Raw genomic sequence first — 19,526 nt, forward strand, 5'->3', positions numbered from 1 at the left:
TTTTCAAAATGCAAGTTGAAACATATTTTCAATTGCCTCTTCAGTTTGAGGAGAAAAATCAGGTTGTTTCTGTATTATGTGCTTCTTCATTGAAGTAAATTTAAGTCAATTTGTTCAGGGGAAAACTAATTGCTACAAGAGCTGGGGAGCTCCTCTTTCTTTGACATTTCTAAGCAGAGACTAGATAGCCATCTGTTGGCTTCAAATTTATTGAAGGAAATTACAAGCTCTGCTTTATTTTAGAAGAGGGAATTGCATTGCATAACTTGTGGAAAGTTGAAAAGTAGATATAAATATCTATCAGATATTTATATCTATCAATCAGTCCAGAAAGGCACTAACAAGGGAGATCAGAGCAGCAAAAAGAAGCTACTCTGAAAAGCTAAAGAATCAGTTTTCAGCAAATGAACCAGCAAACATGTGGAAAACTCTTAAAAATATCACCGGCTATGGCAAACCTCCTTCCCAGGCTGAATCAACAACTGGCAGACGACCTGAATGAGTTTTACTGCAGGTTTGAAAGGAAACTACAGCCAACTATCTCCACAACCCCCATCTCAAACACACCAAGAACAGCCAAGCCTCCTACAACTGACCCCATTTCATTGGGTTCACAACCCCTAATGATCACAGAAAAGGAAGTGCAGGACCTATTTCACAGACAAAAGCCAGGAAAAGCTCCAGGCCCAGACAAGATAACTCCTTCTTGCTTAAAAGTCTGTGCTGACCAATTGGCCCCCATCTTCACCCATATTTTCAATAAATCACTAGAGATGTGTTATGTTCCTTCTTGCTTCAAACGCTCTACCATCATCCCAGTGCCGAAGAAGCCCACCATCAAGGAACTGAATGACTACAGACCAGTTGCTTTAACATCTGTAGTCATGAAAACCTTTGAAAGGCTAGTGCTTTCCTACTTGAAAACCATCACGGATCCGCTGTTAGACCCTTGCAATTTGCATACCGAGCAAATAGATCAACAGATGATGCTGTTAATATGGCTCTGCACTACATCCTACAACATCTTGAGTCTCCAAAGACCTATGCAAGGGTCCTTTTTGTAGACTTTAGTTCAGCATTCAATACCATCATTCCAGACATTCTTCTAACTAAGCTAAACCAGCTACAGGTACCGGAACAGACTTGTAAGTGGATCACAAACTTCCTAACAAACAGGAAGCAGCAGGTGAAGCTAAGCAAGATCACATCAAATACCTGTACAATTAGCACAGGGGCCCCCCAAGGCTGTGTGCTCTCCCCACTTCTCTTCTCTCTGTATACCAATGACTGCATCTCCAATGATCCATCTGTTAAGCTACTGAAGTTCGCAGATGACACAACAGTGATTGGTCTCATTCGAGACAATGACGAATCCGCATATAGACGAGAGGTCGAACGACTAGCCTTGTGGTGCAACCAAAACAATCTGGAACTGAACACACTCAAAACCGTAGAAATGGTGGTAGACTTTACGAGAAACCCTTCCATACTTCCACCTCTCACAATACTTGACAACAAGATTCTGGTTACCACCTTTAAAGCGCTCCATGGCTTAGGACCCGGGTACTTACGGGACCGCCTGCTGTTACCTTTTGTCTCCCACCGACCCGTACGCTCACACAGAGAGGGCCTTCTCAGGGTGCCGTCCGCCAAGCAATGTCGGCTGGTGGCCCCCAGGGGAAGGGCCTTCTCTGTTGGAGCTCCTACGCTTTGGAATGAACTTCCCCCTGGTTTACGTCAAGTGCCTGATCTTCGGACTTTTCGCCGTGAGCTGAAAACACACCTATTTATTCAAGCGGGACTGGATTGAAATTTTATTGGGGTTATTTATATTTTAAGATTTTAAATTGTTTTAATATTTCGGCCACATTATAATATGTTTTTTAATTTCTTTTAATGTTTATATAGTATTTTTACTTGGCTGTACACCGCCCTGAGTCCTTCGGGAGAAGGGCGGTATAAAAATCGAAATAAATAAATAAATAAAAATAAATAAACACAGTATCAACAGTAGAAACCTTCAAATTTCTAGGTTCTACCATATCGCAAGATCTAAAATGGACAGCTAACATCAAAAACATCATTAAAAAAGGACAACAAAGAATGTTCTTTCTGCGCCAACTCGGTAAGCTCAAACTGCCCAAGGAGCTGCTGATTCAGTTCTACAGAGGAATTATTGAGTCTGTCATTTGCACCTCTATAATTGTCTGGTTCGGTTCTGCAACCCAACAAGAAAAACACAGACTTCAGAGGATAATTAGAACTGCAGAAAAAATAATTGCTACCAACCTGCCTTCCATTGAGGACCTGTATACTGCACGAATCAAGAAGAGGGCCGTGAAAATATTTACAGATCCCTCGCATCCTGGACATAAACTGTTTCAACTCCTACCCTCAAAACGATGCTATAGAGCATTGCACACCAGAACAACTAGACACAAGAACAGTTTTTTCCCAAAGCCATCACTCTGCTAAACAAATAATTCACTCAACACTGTCAGACTGTTTACTGAATCTGCACTACTATTAATCGTCTCATAGTTCCCATCACCAATCTCTTTCCACTTATGACTGTATGACTATAACTTGTTGCTGGAAATCCTTATGATTTATATTGATATATTGACCATCAATTGTGTTGTAAATGTTGTACCTTGATGAACGTATCTTTTCTTTTATGTACACTGAGAGCATATGGACCAAGACAAATTCCTTGTGTGTCCAATCACACTTGGCCAATAAAATTCTATTCTATTCTATTCTATTCTATTCTATTCTATTCTATTCTATTCTATTCTATTCTATTCTATTATTGATAGGGTCAGTAATAAGGGTCAAGATGTACTGTATTCATTATTTAAAACATAAAAATCAGATAACAATGTATGTAGATTTTTTAAAATTTAGTATTAAATACAATTTAATTGGAGAATCAGTAAAAATAGTTAGTTAGTACTCTCCAAAATGGTTAGTTCAAGCTAGTTGTGTTGAATAACTTTGTTATTTTTTTTTTCCTGGAAGAAAGTAGGTTCCTAAGGATATGGGCATTTATTATTTTTTTACAGGATAATAACAGAATGAGGTCAAGTCCTTCTTTTTCAAGTTTGCAGTATCAAGATGCGGGAAATTACATCTGTGAAACAACTCTACAAGAAGTTGAAGGCTTAAAGAAAAGTCAAATTCTGACACTGATAGTACAAGGTAATGTAGATTCCTACTATTTTATATTGATGTTGTGTTTAGTTTGTATGTTGCTACATAATTATGAAATGCTCACTAGCTATAAAATACCCACTTAAATCTAACACTGCAAATAGAAATAAAATTAAAGGTGTTTAGCTAGCTTTTAAGAAATAACAATATTTTACACGATTCAGCTTTGTGTGTCTGTGTGTGCATGGGACATGAAAAAAATGGGCATGAATATCTAGATCAATTGGTTTCAAATTTGCACTGTTTAATAATGCTATTTTAATTGGTCTTGAATCCCATAGTGATTCAGTACTATTAATGTAGCAATAAATAAATAAACAATTTAAAAAATTATTTTGCATTTTAAGGAAAGCCTCAGATCAAAATGTCAAAGAGAACCAGCCCAGATGGAACTTATAAAACTATAGCCTGTCATGTCGAAGGATTTCCCAAACCTGCAGTACAGTGGACTAGCAGTGGAGGTGTCATAAATAAAGCAAGTAATTTTCTCATTATTTTTTGCATGTTTATTTCAACTACAGTAGATACAATATTGTGAACTTCTTGCTGTTCTCTGAATTTGGTTGTTTCATTATCAGACTAAATTCTAAAAGATGGTCTGCTTCCTTTTTCTGGTGTTCTGGTTATTTTGGTAATGGAACATTTAGTAAATGTGAGTGGTTTTTCTAATTTGTTGCATTTCCTCTGCTGATGAGGATGGGAAAGATAGTGTGTTGATATTTTATTATCTCCTTTATGTATTTTATTCCTTGAAGATGCTGTTGATTATTTCATGTTTATCCTCTAGTTGTTCCTTTTTTATTATGGCAAAGATGTCATCTACATATCAGATCCATACTTTTAGTTGTATGTGTGGGAGTACTATAGTTTCCAGATGGTGCATTAAAGTCTCTGCTTTCTGAGAGTGGTGATCTCAAGAGTGTTCCTATGATTTGTTGGTATATTGGTCCATCAAATTGAAAGTAGGTAGTGAAGAAGAGATTGATGAGTTCCATGATTTGGATCTTAACGTATTTGGTTTGGTTGGGTGTGTTGCCATGGATTATTTTGCTAGTTCTGGGCCTCTGGATGTAAAGTATTGTGATATCAACTGAAATCATAACCTCATCTTATTCTATCTATCTAGATGAGGACTTTCATGGTTCTCTTGATCAGGTTGTCAATTTCTGTATTGGGTTGCTGTTTACTGGGATGTAGGGTTTTTTTGGTCATCCGGTAATTCTTTGGGTTTTTTTGTATGCATTGTGATCTGTACATTATCTATATATAATTTACTGGAGCAATTTACCATTAATTAATTATACGTATAATTCATAATATAAAAAGAAAATGAAGGTATAGTACTCTGTTTCAAATACAATTTCAAATAATAGTTAATTATGTATTCATTTAAAGAATTTGCAAGGCAAACTATCATAATTTGTGTGGTATACATAAAAAATAAAAACAAACAAAAACTAAATTAAACAAATTATATAAAAATAATGTAACAGTAGTGTCATACTCATAGTCAAGTGTAGGGGACAGGTTTTCAGCAGTTCCTAGAGTATATAATATTGTTTTACCAATATAAAACCAGAAGTGCACTGGTTTTCTTATGGTTAATTTACTTTATATACACACATACATGCATAGCATGCAATTAACTGGATCATAAATTTTGCAAATTAAATATATATGAATAACCAATAACGAGAGAGGGTGACTAAGATATCAGACTAGAAATTAGAGAACTGAGTTCTAGTTTTGTCTTTGGCATGAAATCAGTGACTTTGGATCTATCACTCCCTCTCATCTTAGGGAGTGAGCAATGGAAAATTGCTTCCAAAGTATTGCTAAGAAAAAAATGCATGGACCAGTCCATGTACCAAACATGCTTTTTCAGGAGGCAACTGGACTTTTTTGTTTTTTTCTTTTGAAGATGTTTCGCTTCTCATCCCAGAAGTTTCTTCAGCTCTGACAGGATAGTGAAGAATGGAAGGATTTATATTCCTTGCAGACAGCTGGTAATTTGCATCCTTTTAGAAGGTTGTTGAAGCACTTGAGGTTTATCTATGTCCTCAAGGTCACCTGAGTACTGCTCCTAGTTCCTATAGTCTGCAATTTTTCCTCTGCAAATCCATTCCTCCTCTCATACCATTCAAAGGGTGTTCATCCCAAATTGTAACTGTATGGGAGCACTACTCAGGTGACCTTGAGGACATAGATAAACCTCCAACTGCTTCAATTACCCTCTAAAAGAATTCAAATTACCAGTTGTCTGCAAGGAATATGTCGTATTTTTCTCACTATAAGAAGATGTGGAGCATAAGACATATCTAGCTTTTGGGGAGGAAAACAAGAAAAAAAAATCTGTCTCTGCCTCCCAGCAATTTGCGTGGGGCGTGCAGAGGCGGCAATAGGCGGCAATGGGTAGCAGCAATCCCTGCAGCCTGGAACAACTGAGAGGCCGATCCAACTGCCAATCAACTGCTCATGCTAAATCAGGCTGTGCTGAACCTGACCGGGCTGTTTGCTGTTTGCTGCAAGGAGGCAGGGAGGTGCTGCTGAGACGTGGGGTCCGGTGGGTGGGTGGGTGGGGCTTTGGCAACATTCTCTCTATAAAACACAAAGACATTTCCACCCACTTTTTTTGGGGGGGGGCATCTTACAGACTGAAAAATATGGTAAATCCTTCCATTCTCGACTATCCTATCAGAGCTGAAGAAGCTTCTTGGATGAGAAGCAAAATGTCTTCAAAAAAACCAACAAGAAAGTCCAGTTGTCTCCTGAAAAAGCACATTTGGGACAACCATGACCTGGATGACTGAGAATCTCTGCAGACCAGTCCATGTATTTGCCAGTATTGCGGTATATGTAATTGCAAAAATGAGCAAAAAATCCCATTTTAATAGCATAGAAAATAGATCTGGAGACAACAGCAGTAGATATAAATGACAGATTTACCTATTAACAGAGTTGCCTTATCAGAGAGACGGGTGGCAAATAAATAAATTAAATAAATAAACAATCAAACACATGAAAATAAATTTGCAGGATAAGTCAAGGTACTATGTGGTTCATGCATGTATGTCATCAGTATAAATAGCCAAAGAGAGTGGATAGGCATGCACACATACAAACCTGCCCCTACAGATTCTTTCAACTTTGAAATAACTGTTTTAAAAACTTATTTCCAGACAGAAGAGACTAAATATATCAATGGAAAATTTATTAGTAAAATCAAAATTGCTCCTGAAGAGAATATTACATTAACCTGCATTGCTGAAAATCTACTAGAAAGAGCTGTCACCTCTTTGAACGTATCTGCTAGTAAGTATGTTTATTTATTTTTCATATATTAAAGAAGAAAGATGAGGAAAAGACCAAAGGTGATCATATTTCCTTATTCATTTACCTTTACATAAACAGTTCTTAGTATTCTTGCTATATGTAGGTTGCTCCAGGTTAGAATTTTGTTTGAGTTACTTCATTGTCCTTCCATTAACAAAATGCATGTATATTAGCATCTTATTTCTTAGATTTGTGTTACCATGCTAATTTCTGATATTTGTTGTTTTTCCAGAATATCTGCAGAAATGCAAAATGAATTTGCTTGTACTTATACGCTGCTAGCTAATAAGTCTCCATATTATCAGATCATATAATAAGAGTTCATTGTCTCTTGGTTTTTATATATTCCATTCTTGTTGTCATTCTTTTGAAAAAATTCTTGTAATCTGAGAACTACCTGTTTTCTTTTTAAAAGAGCAATCCTATAGGTGGGTTGATATCTAAAGGCAGAGAAACCACTTAATCCAGACCTTGCTTGCATCATAGTAACAGGGTAAAAGAGATGGCTGGGTAAACAGGGTAAAACTTTTCCTTCCGTCTATATAGACATATTCTTCCCCTTGATTGGTCAATAAATAGCTTTGTTAATTAATGGTTAATTATTGTTTGATTGATTTATTGTTTGATTATTAATTAACTAAGAAATGCAGTCCATTGAATTTACTGAGATGGTATGCTATGGTAGACTATTGTTAAGGTTTATAACAGGTTACCAATTTTAAATTAATGCTACCCCCGACCTGGACTGCATTATGTCTTCATAACTAATGGTTATAACAGACTATATTGAGAAACTTCTGTTTTCATTTTTAAATATAATTTAGGATGCTGTCAGAGTTGAGAGCCATTAATGATAGTCAACACTCTTATTCAGCGCATGTAGTTTTTGAGTTTCTCATTTTTCTTCTAGTCAGCATAGCACTAATGGGAAATCAGCTTTTACTGAATATGCAATTTAGCAGAGCAGTGATTTTAAAATAGGTTCTTTAGATGAAAATTTCATATTAACAATATGCTTTGAATCATTCTACTAAACCGGGAGTGTCAAACTCTCATTGTCACGTTATCGTCAAATGACGTATTGTGACTTTTTCCCATTTGCTAAATCGGGTGTGGCCGTGGTCAGCACATGACGCATCCAGCCCACGGGCTCCGAGTTTGACAGCCCTGACTTAAACCAATCCTTTTCCTTAAGAGATAACCAACAGTGCACAATTTCTTGTCCTAAATGTGGAAAGGAAATTTTGTGGAAACTAATGGATAAATGTGCATTATATATGAACTCAGTATGGTCATGACAAGAAGAATTATAATCATTGTCACTAATTATAATTATTCAGTAGTTGTCTTTCACACACGATTACGGTACATTCCCATATGAAGAAATTATAACAGTAATTAATGCTGTTGAATTATCTGTTTCTTATTTTCCAATTTTGAATTATGATTAATGTGCTGTCTCCAGAAATATACAAGAACATATGAAGACTTAACATAACAAATAAGTGCATAGTTGTGCACAATAAACAATTATGTAGACAAATTATTAATTATTCAAAGAATGAACTTATCCTATTATAAAGATTTACTTCAATATAGAGAACACTTCTATACCATTTCCTAAATTCCTGAAATGTATAAATTAATATTCTCAGTTATGCAGCCTATACTATGGAATTTTCAGTGAGCTATCCAGGGCAATTCCCATGAACTGTTTGATGGCTCTTCTCATTCTGTGCAGGGTCTTTAGAAGAGTTGATCAAAGGATGACTTCTAAATTCATTCAATGGTGCTAAAGCTTAATCAACTCTCTGTCTACAGTAATAAAGTGACAAAAAGTCAAAATGCAGGACAGAACAACACATAAATACTTCTTCTGACTAGGCATTTGTAAGATTAAACTTGTCATTTTTTAGAATAAAGCATTTTCACATGATGCATTATAAATACCAAAGTAAAGATTGCTGCCTTAAAAATAAGATTAATCATTTTGTTTTGTAGCTGATGCTGCATTAAGAATATTTTGGGCTCAGCTGCAATATAGATTATTAAATATCTTTAAAGGTGGAAATTTTAAAGGTGACTTAGATATCAGCAGCTTTATTTTGTTGTTGTTCCTTTGTTTCAGTAAATATTCCAGAATCTGATGAACCAGAAGAAAAAAGTGGTAAGAACATAAAAATATTCCACATTTAATACTATTAATTCAAACTGTTATACTTATTTTTCTGGATTAAGGGTAGAGTTCTAAAAAGGAAAATAAATAGAAGTAATTTTAAATGCTAGGTTTTACTACTACTATGCAATCAAAATAGTACTGATACTAATACATAACTATGTAAAATAAAAGTTTAATTCAAAAATCATTATGCTATTTTTATTAGAAACAGTAATAATGTCCCAAGTCTTAACTGATTTCAGAAAAGCCAACATTTGCCTAAATCTAAATCTAACTTATGCACACAAGGATAGTAAGAAAGAGTTGTACTTTTGAGAAAAAAAATATATTTTTGACAAATTTATATTGCTGTTCACATGGAACTAAAATGAGTATTTAATACAGTGGTACCTTGGTATTCCTTTGAAACTCATCAGATTTAATGCTCAACACTTTTTGACATGAAAATATGGTCCCAGTACTCATCATTTGTTGGGAACTCAACGAACAAACTAGAACTTGTTGATGTTGACTGCCTTGTGACTCACTATATTATTCTGTATGGAAAAAAATTGTTTGGTACTCTTTTTTTGTACTTATCGTGCCTCCCCCGAACTAATTAACAATGAGTACCGAGGTACCACTGTATTTAGTATTTATTAATTAACAATATTTAATATATAGTATTTAAAGAAGGCTGTAATCCTTAGATCATTTACTCCAATATTTACCTCCTAATTCTGTAGTACCTCTATCTATCTATCTATCTGTCTATCTATCTATCTATCTATCTATCTATCTATCTATCTATCTATCTATCTATCTATCTATCTATCTATCTATCTATCTATCTACTGGGTTTTCCCAAAAATACAACCTACCACAAAAACAAGCCCTAGCCTGATTTTCATGCCTACACCTAATATAAGCACTATGCCAAAAAGAAGCCCTAGTTATGCCCCACCCACGATCAAGTTCTACGAGGTGGGGTGAGGTACAGGCGTAAAATTCTAGCTAGCCCCATACCTGCTTACCTTAAAACTGCTGCAGCCAGGCCTCCGACACCTGTCACTCTGCTGCCTGACTTCTGCAGCCGCTTGCGGCTGGACACCATCATGCTGGTTCCACTGCTCATGTCAGAATACCACAAGGTTCATCGCACTGGTGCCACTGCTCATGGCAGGATGCCACAAGCCTTGTTGCACTGGTGCCGCCACCTGTGTGCACAACAATACAACTCGCCACTGTGAACTGTGGCACCAGCATGACAAGCCTCAAGCGGCAGCACAGGCACAAAAAGCCACATGACATCTGGCCAAAAGTTGCCATGAGCAGCCACAGAAGTCGGGCAGCCGTGCAACAGGTGTCAGAGCATGGGAGGAATGTCTGCAGAGGTCCTAAGCTAAGTGGGTAAGACATTCCCTGAAAATAAGAACTGGTGCTTATTTTGGGACCAAAAAGAAAATAAGACCAGGTCTTATTTTGGGGGGAACACGGTATCTATCTATCTGTCTGTCTGTCTGTCAGTCTGTCTGTCTGTCTATCTATCTATCTATCTATCTATCTATCTATCTATCTATCTATCTATCTATCTATCATCTTCGTATAATTTATTATATAGACTTAACTGAGAACCTTTTTTTTTATTTTGTAGGAAAAAGTGCAGATAGAAATTTTATTGTACAAGAGTAAGAAGCTGAAACCATTTATCTTAGTTCCTCACCCAGTATAATGGCTCAAGTGTTCTGGCACTGTCAAAAATAATCTATTTGAAGGTGCCAGATAGGTGGAGTTATGACAACTGATGAAACAGACTAGATAACCAAGAACACAGCTTTTAAACAGGATCCAACAGCATTTATACTCAGTGAAAGTAAATGTGCATACAGGAAGCCTTGATGAGAAGCAATAATGCCAAATCTGCATTGAGATTTAATGTAAAGTAGAAAATATTTGGCACTTGTGTGATTGTTCTGTTTTTCCTTTTCTTTTCCACCCAGAACTAGAAAATCTCAAGCTCAAAAAGCCTTTAAAGGAAATTTGTGAAGGTCAGCTAGGAGTGAGGCAAAAGGATTAAAGTAAAAAAGAACTCCCCCACATTTCAGGCTTCAAACAATAGGCAAATAGCTAAACTAAATGTATTCCTTCCTTCTACTTCTGACAGTTGGAGATAAATTGCTTATCCCGTTTAGCAAAACTTGATTGGGCATAGGATTGCTCTGCCTACTTCTAATGCAGCAAAGGTAGATTTTTCAGACAGTTCTCAGACTGCAAAAATCTCATTTGTAAAATCTCAGAATATCTGTGCCATTCTTTTGAAATAAGGACTACACCAAAATGTTTGTAAAGCAAATGATTTAAGGATTGCAGCCAATATATCTTTGCACTGTAAATGTGTATGCTGTCATAATGATAACTTGTTGCTGCTGCTGGTTTTAAATATGTTTTTGAATTTTAAAAAAATGTTTTTGGATATTATAATCTATAGTGAGTGTTCCATATTATATTTTTTCAAGACACTCCATCATCTCTTTCTTTTGTTTTAGATGATAATAGGGAAAATGTTAATGATCAGGCAAAATTGATAGTGGGAATCGTGGTTGGTCTTCTTCTAGCAGCAACGGTTGCAGGTGTTGCTTATTGGCTATGCATGAAGAAATCAAAGTAAGTCTTCCCAGACATACTTAATGTTTTATGGAAATAAAATATGTTAACTCACCAAATCTGCTTTCTATAGCATTTTGTAAAAACAGGCAAAGTATATTTTTATGTTTATTTGTCTAAAATATTTTCTTCTCCTTTTATCAAAAGTAATTCCATGGCAGTTTGCAGGTTTTTAAAAATTTATGAATGTATCAAGCACAAAAATAAATAATGAGAGAGAACAAAAAGTATACTGGTATAGGCTTTCACAGCTGGTGTCAATTAAAAGGTGATGAGCATCTAGGCCAGGGGTGTCCAAACTTGGTCCCTTTAAGACTTTTGGACTTCAACTCCCAGAGTTCCTCAGCCAGCTTTGCTGGCTGAGGGACTCTGGGAGTTGAAGTCCAAAAGTCTTAAAGGGACCAAGTTTGGACACCCCTGATCTAGGCTAATGGCTATGGGCCAATTCTCTAATATCCTGACATTTCATTGGAAGCAGTGGCTGGCATCTGCAGAGGCAGTGATTTTCAATTCAACAAAAGATAGATAGAAATAGAGATAGAGAGATATAGTTAAAACATCCCCAGTGGGAAAAGTACAGGCTGAATTGGTAAATTATTGTAAAAACATAATCTAAAAACAATTTACATATTAATTAAGTAAATCCAAAGAATTATTCACCTATAGTGAATCACCTATGGATGATAGAAATTCACTTTCATAAACCACTTTCTTGATTTACCACACCTCCTGCATTTTAGACAGGTATTTCAGTCAGAAACTAGATTACTTAATCGCAAACACAATACCCCAGTCAGTGCCTATTCAGAGCTGCTGACAAATACTCCTAACCTAATATCCACTCATAAGTCGTCGTGATTAGTTGAGGTATCCATGTGACTGAACCCTTTTTTCTGACATTTTTCATAGCAGTCAATAAGCAGATCATGTGGTCATTAAGTGAACAGCACAATTGTTAAGCGAACCCATTCTTTTGAATCGACTTTTTTTTTTTTTTGCCAGAAACTGGCAAATAATGCCAGAAACCAGCAAAATCAGTTGCTGATTCTGGCCACATGATCATGGGTTTCTACAACCAGTCGTAAACATGACTCAGTTGCTAAGCAACCAAAGTACAGTCACATGACCACAGGGGTTGGGGGAACATTTAACAATAATTCTAAAGCCATCATAATTTTGAAAGAACATAAAACCACCAGTTGTAAGTTAAGGACTTCTGTGTGCTATGGAGCAGATCACGTTGCCTCTGAAGACTCTAGGCACAGTTAATATGTATGTATGTATGTATGTATGTATGTATGTATACCGTATATACTCGAGTATAAGCCGAGTTTTTCAGCACGTTTTTTGTGCTGAAAAACGTCCCCTCGGCTTATACTCGAGTATATACGGCTTATACTCGAGTTTTTTTTTTTTCTTTTTTTCACATTATACCGGCCGGCGCGAACTTGGCGGGCTTTTGCTTTAGCGCGGGGAAGCCCTGCCGGTGCAGTGAGAGGGCGGGGCGGGGGAGCCGCCAGCCTTCTCGGCCGAGGGAGGGAGGGTTTCGCCGACCGGTAGGTGCCTCATTTCCCACCCTCGGCTTATACTCGAGTCCCCAGTTTACCCCAGTTTTTTGGGGTAAAATTGGGGACCTCGGCTTATACTCGGATCGGCTTATATTCGAGTATATACGGTATATGTATGTATGTATCTCTTGGTATATTTGGGTATTTTCCCGTGTAAGGTTGAGAGTATCTTGGCGACGTTTCAACGAGGTCTCACTCATCATCTTCAGGCTGGTGATTTCAGCTTCGTGCTTATGCGAGCAAAGTGTGGTCAGAGCTGCCATCTCTCTATAAATACTGGTGGGGAAGTGGGGAGTGTTGCTCTAAGCGGGTTGGTTGGCTGTGTGGTTGCATCTTGATTGGTAGATGGAGTGGGTGTTTGCAGATTGGTCAGCTGTTTCATAGCATCCTGTGTGGGTGTGGTCCTAGTCTTTTGTTCCTGAGCTTTGGTGTTGTGGCCTCTGAAGTTCTGTGATGTGATGTCTTGAGCAGATGGCTATGATGCAGCATCCCGTGTTTTGGTTTGGTTCCGAGTCCGAGGTCTTGTTATGTGTTCCTGGCGTGTGTCAGCTTGCTTTGTGTGGGGATCGGAGGGGGGCGCAGCAGCCAGTGGTGCCAGCATGGGCTGGCTTCTGGATGATGGTTGTGTTTCGTCTGTGGGATGGGTTTGGGTTTGAATCTGGTGAGGATGATTGATGGTGGCATTGTGTGTTATCCTGGGTCCGGAGTTAGTTTTACCAATCAAGATGCAACCACACATCCAGCCAACCCGCTCACAGCAACACTCCCCATCTCCCCACCAGTATTTATAGAAAGACGGCAGCTCCAACCACGCTTTGCTCACACAAGCACGAAGCCGAAAGCACCAGCCTGAAGATGATGAGTGAGACCTCGTCGAAACGTTGCCAAGATACTCTCAACCTTACATGGGAAAAGACCCGAATATGCCAAGACCTACATACCTACACCCGTGAAAACCTATGAATGTGTGTGTGTGTGTGTGTGTGTGTGTGTGTGTGTGTGCAGGTTTTGGTATGTTCAGGTCTTTTCCCATGTAAGGTTGAAAGAAATATATCAGAATTCTAGAAATTACACTCTGGTCATTTAGCAGAGAAGACCTTCACTGTTTGAAAGCACATGAAATTTTATGTAAATAGTTCAAAAACTGGAGCATTTGTTTCCAAAGCTGCATTTCTCTTAATCCATAGAATAGAATAGAATAGAATTTTATTGGCCAAGTGTGATTGGACACACAAGGAATTTGTCTTGGTGCATATGCTCTCAGTGTACATAAAATAAAAGATACGTTCATCAAGGTACAACATTTACAACACAATTGATGGTCAATATATCAATATAAATCATAAGGATTGCCAGCAACAAGTTATAGTCATACAGTCATAAGTGAAAAGAGATTGGTGATGGGAACTATGAGATGATTAATAGTAGTGCAGATTCAGTAAACAGTCTGACAGTGTTGATGGAATTATTTGTTTAGACAAAATGCTTCTCTGCAATTTTTATCCATCTCATTTATGATGAGGAAAATACATAAGAAAAAAAAATTAGACTCAGTTTTAGTGTTTTGGGAATGGGGGTGTTGCAAGGACTTATCTACCCCCAACTAAAAATAGAAGTATATCATTATGAGACCAGTCCTTTCTCTAGCCACTTATTAGATGGTTAGCTAATAGGATTATAAGTTTGAATGCTATAATTAATCAACAAAGTCATTTAAAAATAAAAATAAGCAGATACTATGTTGTCTTAAGAAGCAGTTGTTAGATAGAAATAATTACCATAGGTATTAATTTTCACTAATGTTAATTACAGTCTCTTTCTAGGTAATTGCAGTGGACATGCTGTAACTGTAATTAGTTCATTTGCACCTTTAATAGAACAAAATGACACATCATATTGTCAGAGTAATAGTTATCAGTAAATACTCCCTATGGCCTGAAGTTGGCTGCTATGTGTATAGTTGCTGGGTTGGCTTAAGGCATGTTAACTGAGGCTCAGAGAACATGAAATTCTATGTGTTCCTCACGTTCCTTTATGTCATGCTAAAAAGTTTAAAATATGAAAAAAAAAAATCTGTGGTGTAATCTATGTATTTTTTTCTTTGTTTGAAAAAGCTACTATTTTATTGTGTTTTAAGCACATATTAAGCACAGCACATATTAGCATGATTTCTTAACTATCTGATGTATACCCTAAAAATTCAAAATATAGTCCATCTATTTGCTTATTTGTAAAGTAAGCTCTTTGTCAGTTCAGTGTGGATACCAGTATTTAAAAGTCTTATTTACTGCAAATTATTGTATTTTTCGGTGTATAAGATACACCGGAATATAAGACGCACCTTAATTTTGGGAAAGGAAAACAAGAAAAATGGAATTCTGCCTAGCAGAGCCAAACCGATCTACTTGCCTTTTTTTGGAGCGCACCGGTCTACCTTCTTTGAAAATAGAGGCACCGGTCTTCTAGCCGCCTACAGCGCTGATCAGCTGTAGTGCGGCCCTTTGAAGTGCCGCGGCAGATGCAAGACTGTTTTCATGAGGACACGCAGCTGTGCAACGCACAGTGGCCAACAACCTCCGAAGGGTGTGGGGCGGCAGGTGGGTGAGACTACATTCGGTGTATAAGACACACCCAGATTTTCACCCTCTTTTTTGGGCTAAAAAGGTGCGTCTTATACACGGTAGTATTCAATGCTTAAAATAGCATAACTGTTTGCTGTTCAGGGACATGAATGTTTCAGTATGTATGAAATAAACAAGATTTGATTTGTTTATTAGTAAGAAGACAAAATAAAAATGACACTTTCCTAAACCTTATTATGCCCTTGGCTTTGAATATCTCCTGTTAAGTTTTCCTCAGAAAAGTAGAGTGGAGTGGGGGGGGGGGTTGTTTTTGCTTTGCAAAACTTGCTTAGCCTGCAAGTTACTTTCTACAGTTATTCCCTATGAGTTGAAGTAAACTGGGATTCCGTTAAATGTGGGAGTTTACATGCTTAGTGACTGTATGTCGAGTCAGAAGGCAGAAAAATCATATGCCTGAAAAGGGTTGCTGATATAAATCTGATAATGCAAAGTTTCAGATCATTTGATAAGCCTTCATGCATATATGAAAGTTGTCTGCCGTGTAGAAATCCATGGAATATTTACTGACCGCCAAAATCACAGCACAACTTTATAGAGAAGACCAGCTGTTCATTTCTGAGTTCAGTTCTACTTCTGGACAAGGCCTGAATTAGTTTAATTAAAGTGAATGAAATTGCTTCCCAAAGCTAAACTAAATAAGGAGCCTTGCATTGTGGCCTTTTCTTTTCTTAAAATTTCTTCCTGATTTTTTCTTCCTACTCTATCAGTAGCAATCTGGTACACCAGCTAAAACAAGTTATAAAGTTACCTATTCAGGCAAAACTAACCATTTGTATTTATTTTACATAGGGAGAGTTTGAAATACCTTTGAAATTTAATTAACTAACTTTTAATTAACTAATACTATAACTTAAAACATATAATATCATATTGCATTTGTTCTACTACTTTAATGTTGTATTACAGTAGTAGAACCAAATACACAACCAGATAAATGTATGTCACATTATATCACAATTTCATTTCCATTCACTTTCATTGGCTGATATCTTAAAAAATGAGAAAACTAATACTAGTTAGTTTTAGTTTAGTTTAGTTTTAGTTTTAGATAAAGCATATTTTAATGGTATATTGTATAGAAATTATTATGCCACATCTCACTATCAGTTAGCATTTAGGCTTCAAATGCTTAAACATGTGGTCTGGCACTTGTATTACATACAGAAGCCTAGAATTAATTTTATGTTTTTATGGCATGACACTGTCCATACACTGCTCTTATTTAGCTATTACTTCTATTGCCATCCATATAGTCTATTTCCTTTTCCTTTTTTAACATTTATTTATTTAAATGTATCAAAATGATCAATCAGTAAATTTTTCTTTATTATTTCTTTGCTGGATTTGCAGACCTAGTGCTGAACTTGTTTTATTACCTGCAATAATAATATCAATGTGTTGTCAGTAGTTCACATTAATTTATGAAGAGGACCAATTGGCTTATAATGGAACTGAATGTTGCTAAATTATAGATAATTACCAGACCTATCATTTTAGAATAAACCTAAACACTTGAAAGATTATTACAGGTAATCTATTTTGAGCATGCATGTGTGTCATAATAAAATAATTATTGCTGCTTTGATGAAAACAGTGACAACATATGCAATAGAAACAGCTGCCCAGGAGGTGGAAGTACTTTCTATTTTTAAAGTCTTCTCTAATATATAACCCACACATTAATTTTGGTATTCTTATCAATCATCCTTCTCAGGTACTTCTGATCAGTTATTCTCATCACATCTATGAAAGTTATTTCTCTATGTGTGTTTTTGGTCTGTGCTGTTTTAATATAATCCCCACCACTCCCTTTGGCAAGATTTTAGCATATGGCATTATAAAAGGTGATTTTAGATTTGTAGTTATTCATCAAAATGTCATACATTTTCCACTAAGAACCAAAAAAAACCCCCCCACAAAAATAACTGGGACCTAATTAGAGGCTTAGCTATACATTAGAACTGGTATGGTATCTGAGACACACCAAGTTTTACCTATAACTGTGACCTAATTTTTCTCTGTTACATATTATTTATAGCTATAACATGGTTTCTGTGTTATATGCCTTCATATTATTTATGAATTAAATTTCTTTTTCTAAAATATCTGCAGTTTTCTAACCAAAGAAACCATCAAGTTTTATATGCCTCCCCCAACAATATGCCTTTACAGGATTTCTACACCTTGTTTCCCTGCGCTCTGCACTTGAATTTTCCTGATATCTTTTGCTCAATATCCATATTGAACATAGACATCAGCTCATTAATCTTTTCTTTAGAAGAGGTGGTAGCTATAGGATCCCCGAAGGGAAGTCATTTGTAGCATCTATGTGGGTTTGGCCACATACCTCATAAAGCCAAACTGTTTAATATGTTATCACATTGATATAGATGCCTCTCACCTTAATAAATTGTGAAAGTTTTCTTTATATAATAAAAGCTTTAAAGTGTATCGAATTACTCAGACCCCCAGTCAATTAAAACATGAATTTATCAGTAAAAATGTATGTCTTGGTTTAAATTAGTCATGCTTCCTTTTTGCTTTACCTCCCTTGAACATCTAGAGGTTTTCTGTGGATATGCATTTATGAGTGTTTTGGGTTCAAGAGATACCTGGAGGCCTATAGAAATTGGGCCAGTCCTTCTCGTGACTATCTGCAAAAACAGCCTGTGTTATATTACAAAATATATTTTGTAAAAATAGCATAAATAAATTCTACTAAGTAAATAAATTTGCATTTTTATCCTACACGTTGCTTTGGAAAAGAAAATATAAGTATTAGAATGAGATAAAATTTACATGTTTGTAGGATAAAATAGTATCAGAATTATGGGATGGTATGAGTGAAATAAGCAATAGTTGCTCATAATTAATTGAAATCTTCTAAATCAGTTTTTCACAGAGAAGGAGAAGCCGGTTAGAAAGATATGTCTTCTAGATTTTAATTGTCCTTCAGTTTAGATTTCATTAAATTAGGTATTATCTCAGTCCATATAAATTGAGTATTTTAATGATAAAATGTGTTTATAGTATTTCGGTGTTAATATGCATATTGAAGGAAACATGAATTAAATCCTGATAATAGTTCTTCCAGCTAAAAAAGTTAATGTACGTTTTTATAAATGAGAACAAAATGGAATTTGAAAATTGTCATTCTGGTTATATTATTCCAGGATTCACTATTTTAGAGTCTTTCATTTGCCAATAAAATCAGATTCTTGTGTTGGTAGTGGAACAATTTTATGCTGCAGAAGTCAAAATGATATGCATCTTATCCAGTAACTGAATATAATAACAGCAAGATGAGACATTAGTATTTTTATTTATGTTTCAGATCAGCTTCAAAACATGTAGCTAAAGATCTTGGAAATATAGAAGAAAATAAAAAGTTAGAAGAAAACAATCATAAATTGGAAGCTTGAAACACCAAACTATTTGGTTGCCATTCCAGGTATGTTTAACAACTTTATAATGTATTATCTCCTCTGAATATAATTTAATCCTTACACTAGTTAAATTATGGGATAAAGAATTTCTTATATGTATTCATATCAAGAGAAATCTAACTCTGCTATAAGTTACACTTGATAGCCAACTGAACCAGTGCTGTCTTAGACAATCCTATACAACAGGGGTCATCAACCTTTCGGACCTCAGGGACCACTAAGTTCATAATTTTAAATCCCATGGACCACTAATATGATCTGCCTAATGACCAGTTGGGTGGGTGTGGATAGGTGGTCATGTGATTGGATGGGCGTGACCAACTCATCACCTCTCTGCCCTGGCTCCTTAGGACCCCAACAATAAGCAGTTGTTGGAGCTAAGCAGCCACCACGAGAAAAGTTGGCAAAACAGCTGGCTCAGTTCAAATTGAATCTGACCGAGAAGGAGGCTAAGCAGAAGTATCTCACTGAGGACTATGAGCATAGGCTTTCCAAGCAGAGG

At 36.3% G+C, this 19,526-nt stretch overlaps 1 protein-coding gene across 2 annotated transcripts in view; it reads left to right on the forward strand.

The window, feature by feature from the left end:
* ALCAM (activated leukocyte cell adhesion molecule) overlaps positions 1-19,029 on the forward strand; it is a 119,765-nt gene extending 100,736 nt beyond the window's left edge. Inside the window, exons 10-15 of one of the 2 annotated variants that reach the window (XM_058186312.1) lie at positions 3,066-3,201; positions 3,561-3,692; positions 6,397-6,525; positions 8,675-8,713; positions 11,251-11,368; positions 18,913-19,029. In XM_058186312.1, coding sequence (XP_058042295.1) covers positions 3,066-3,201; positions 3,561-3,692; positions 6,397-6,525; positions 8,675-8,713; positions 11,251-11,368; positions 18,913-19,000 — 642 coding nt within the window. In that variant the 3' untranslated portion in view covers positions 19,001-19,029. The remainder of the gene's footprint in view (positions 1-3,065; positions 3,202-3,560; positions 3,693-6,396; positions 6,526-8,674; positions 8,714-11,250; positions 11,369-18,912) is intronic. The other variant, XM_058186311.1, reaches the window with a different exon arrangement.
* Positions 19,030-19,526: the final 497 nt, after the last annotated feature.

The sequence above is a fragment of the Ahaetulla prasina genome, chromosome 5 (genome assembly GCF_028640845.1).
Source record: "Ahaetulla prasina isolate Xishuangbanna chromosome 5, ASM2864084v1, whole genome shotgun sequence".
NCBI classification, from domain to species: Eukaryota; Metazoa; Chordata; class Lepidosauria; order Squamata; family Colubridae; genus Ahaetulla; species Ahaetulla prasina.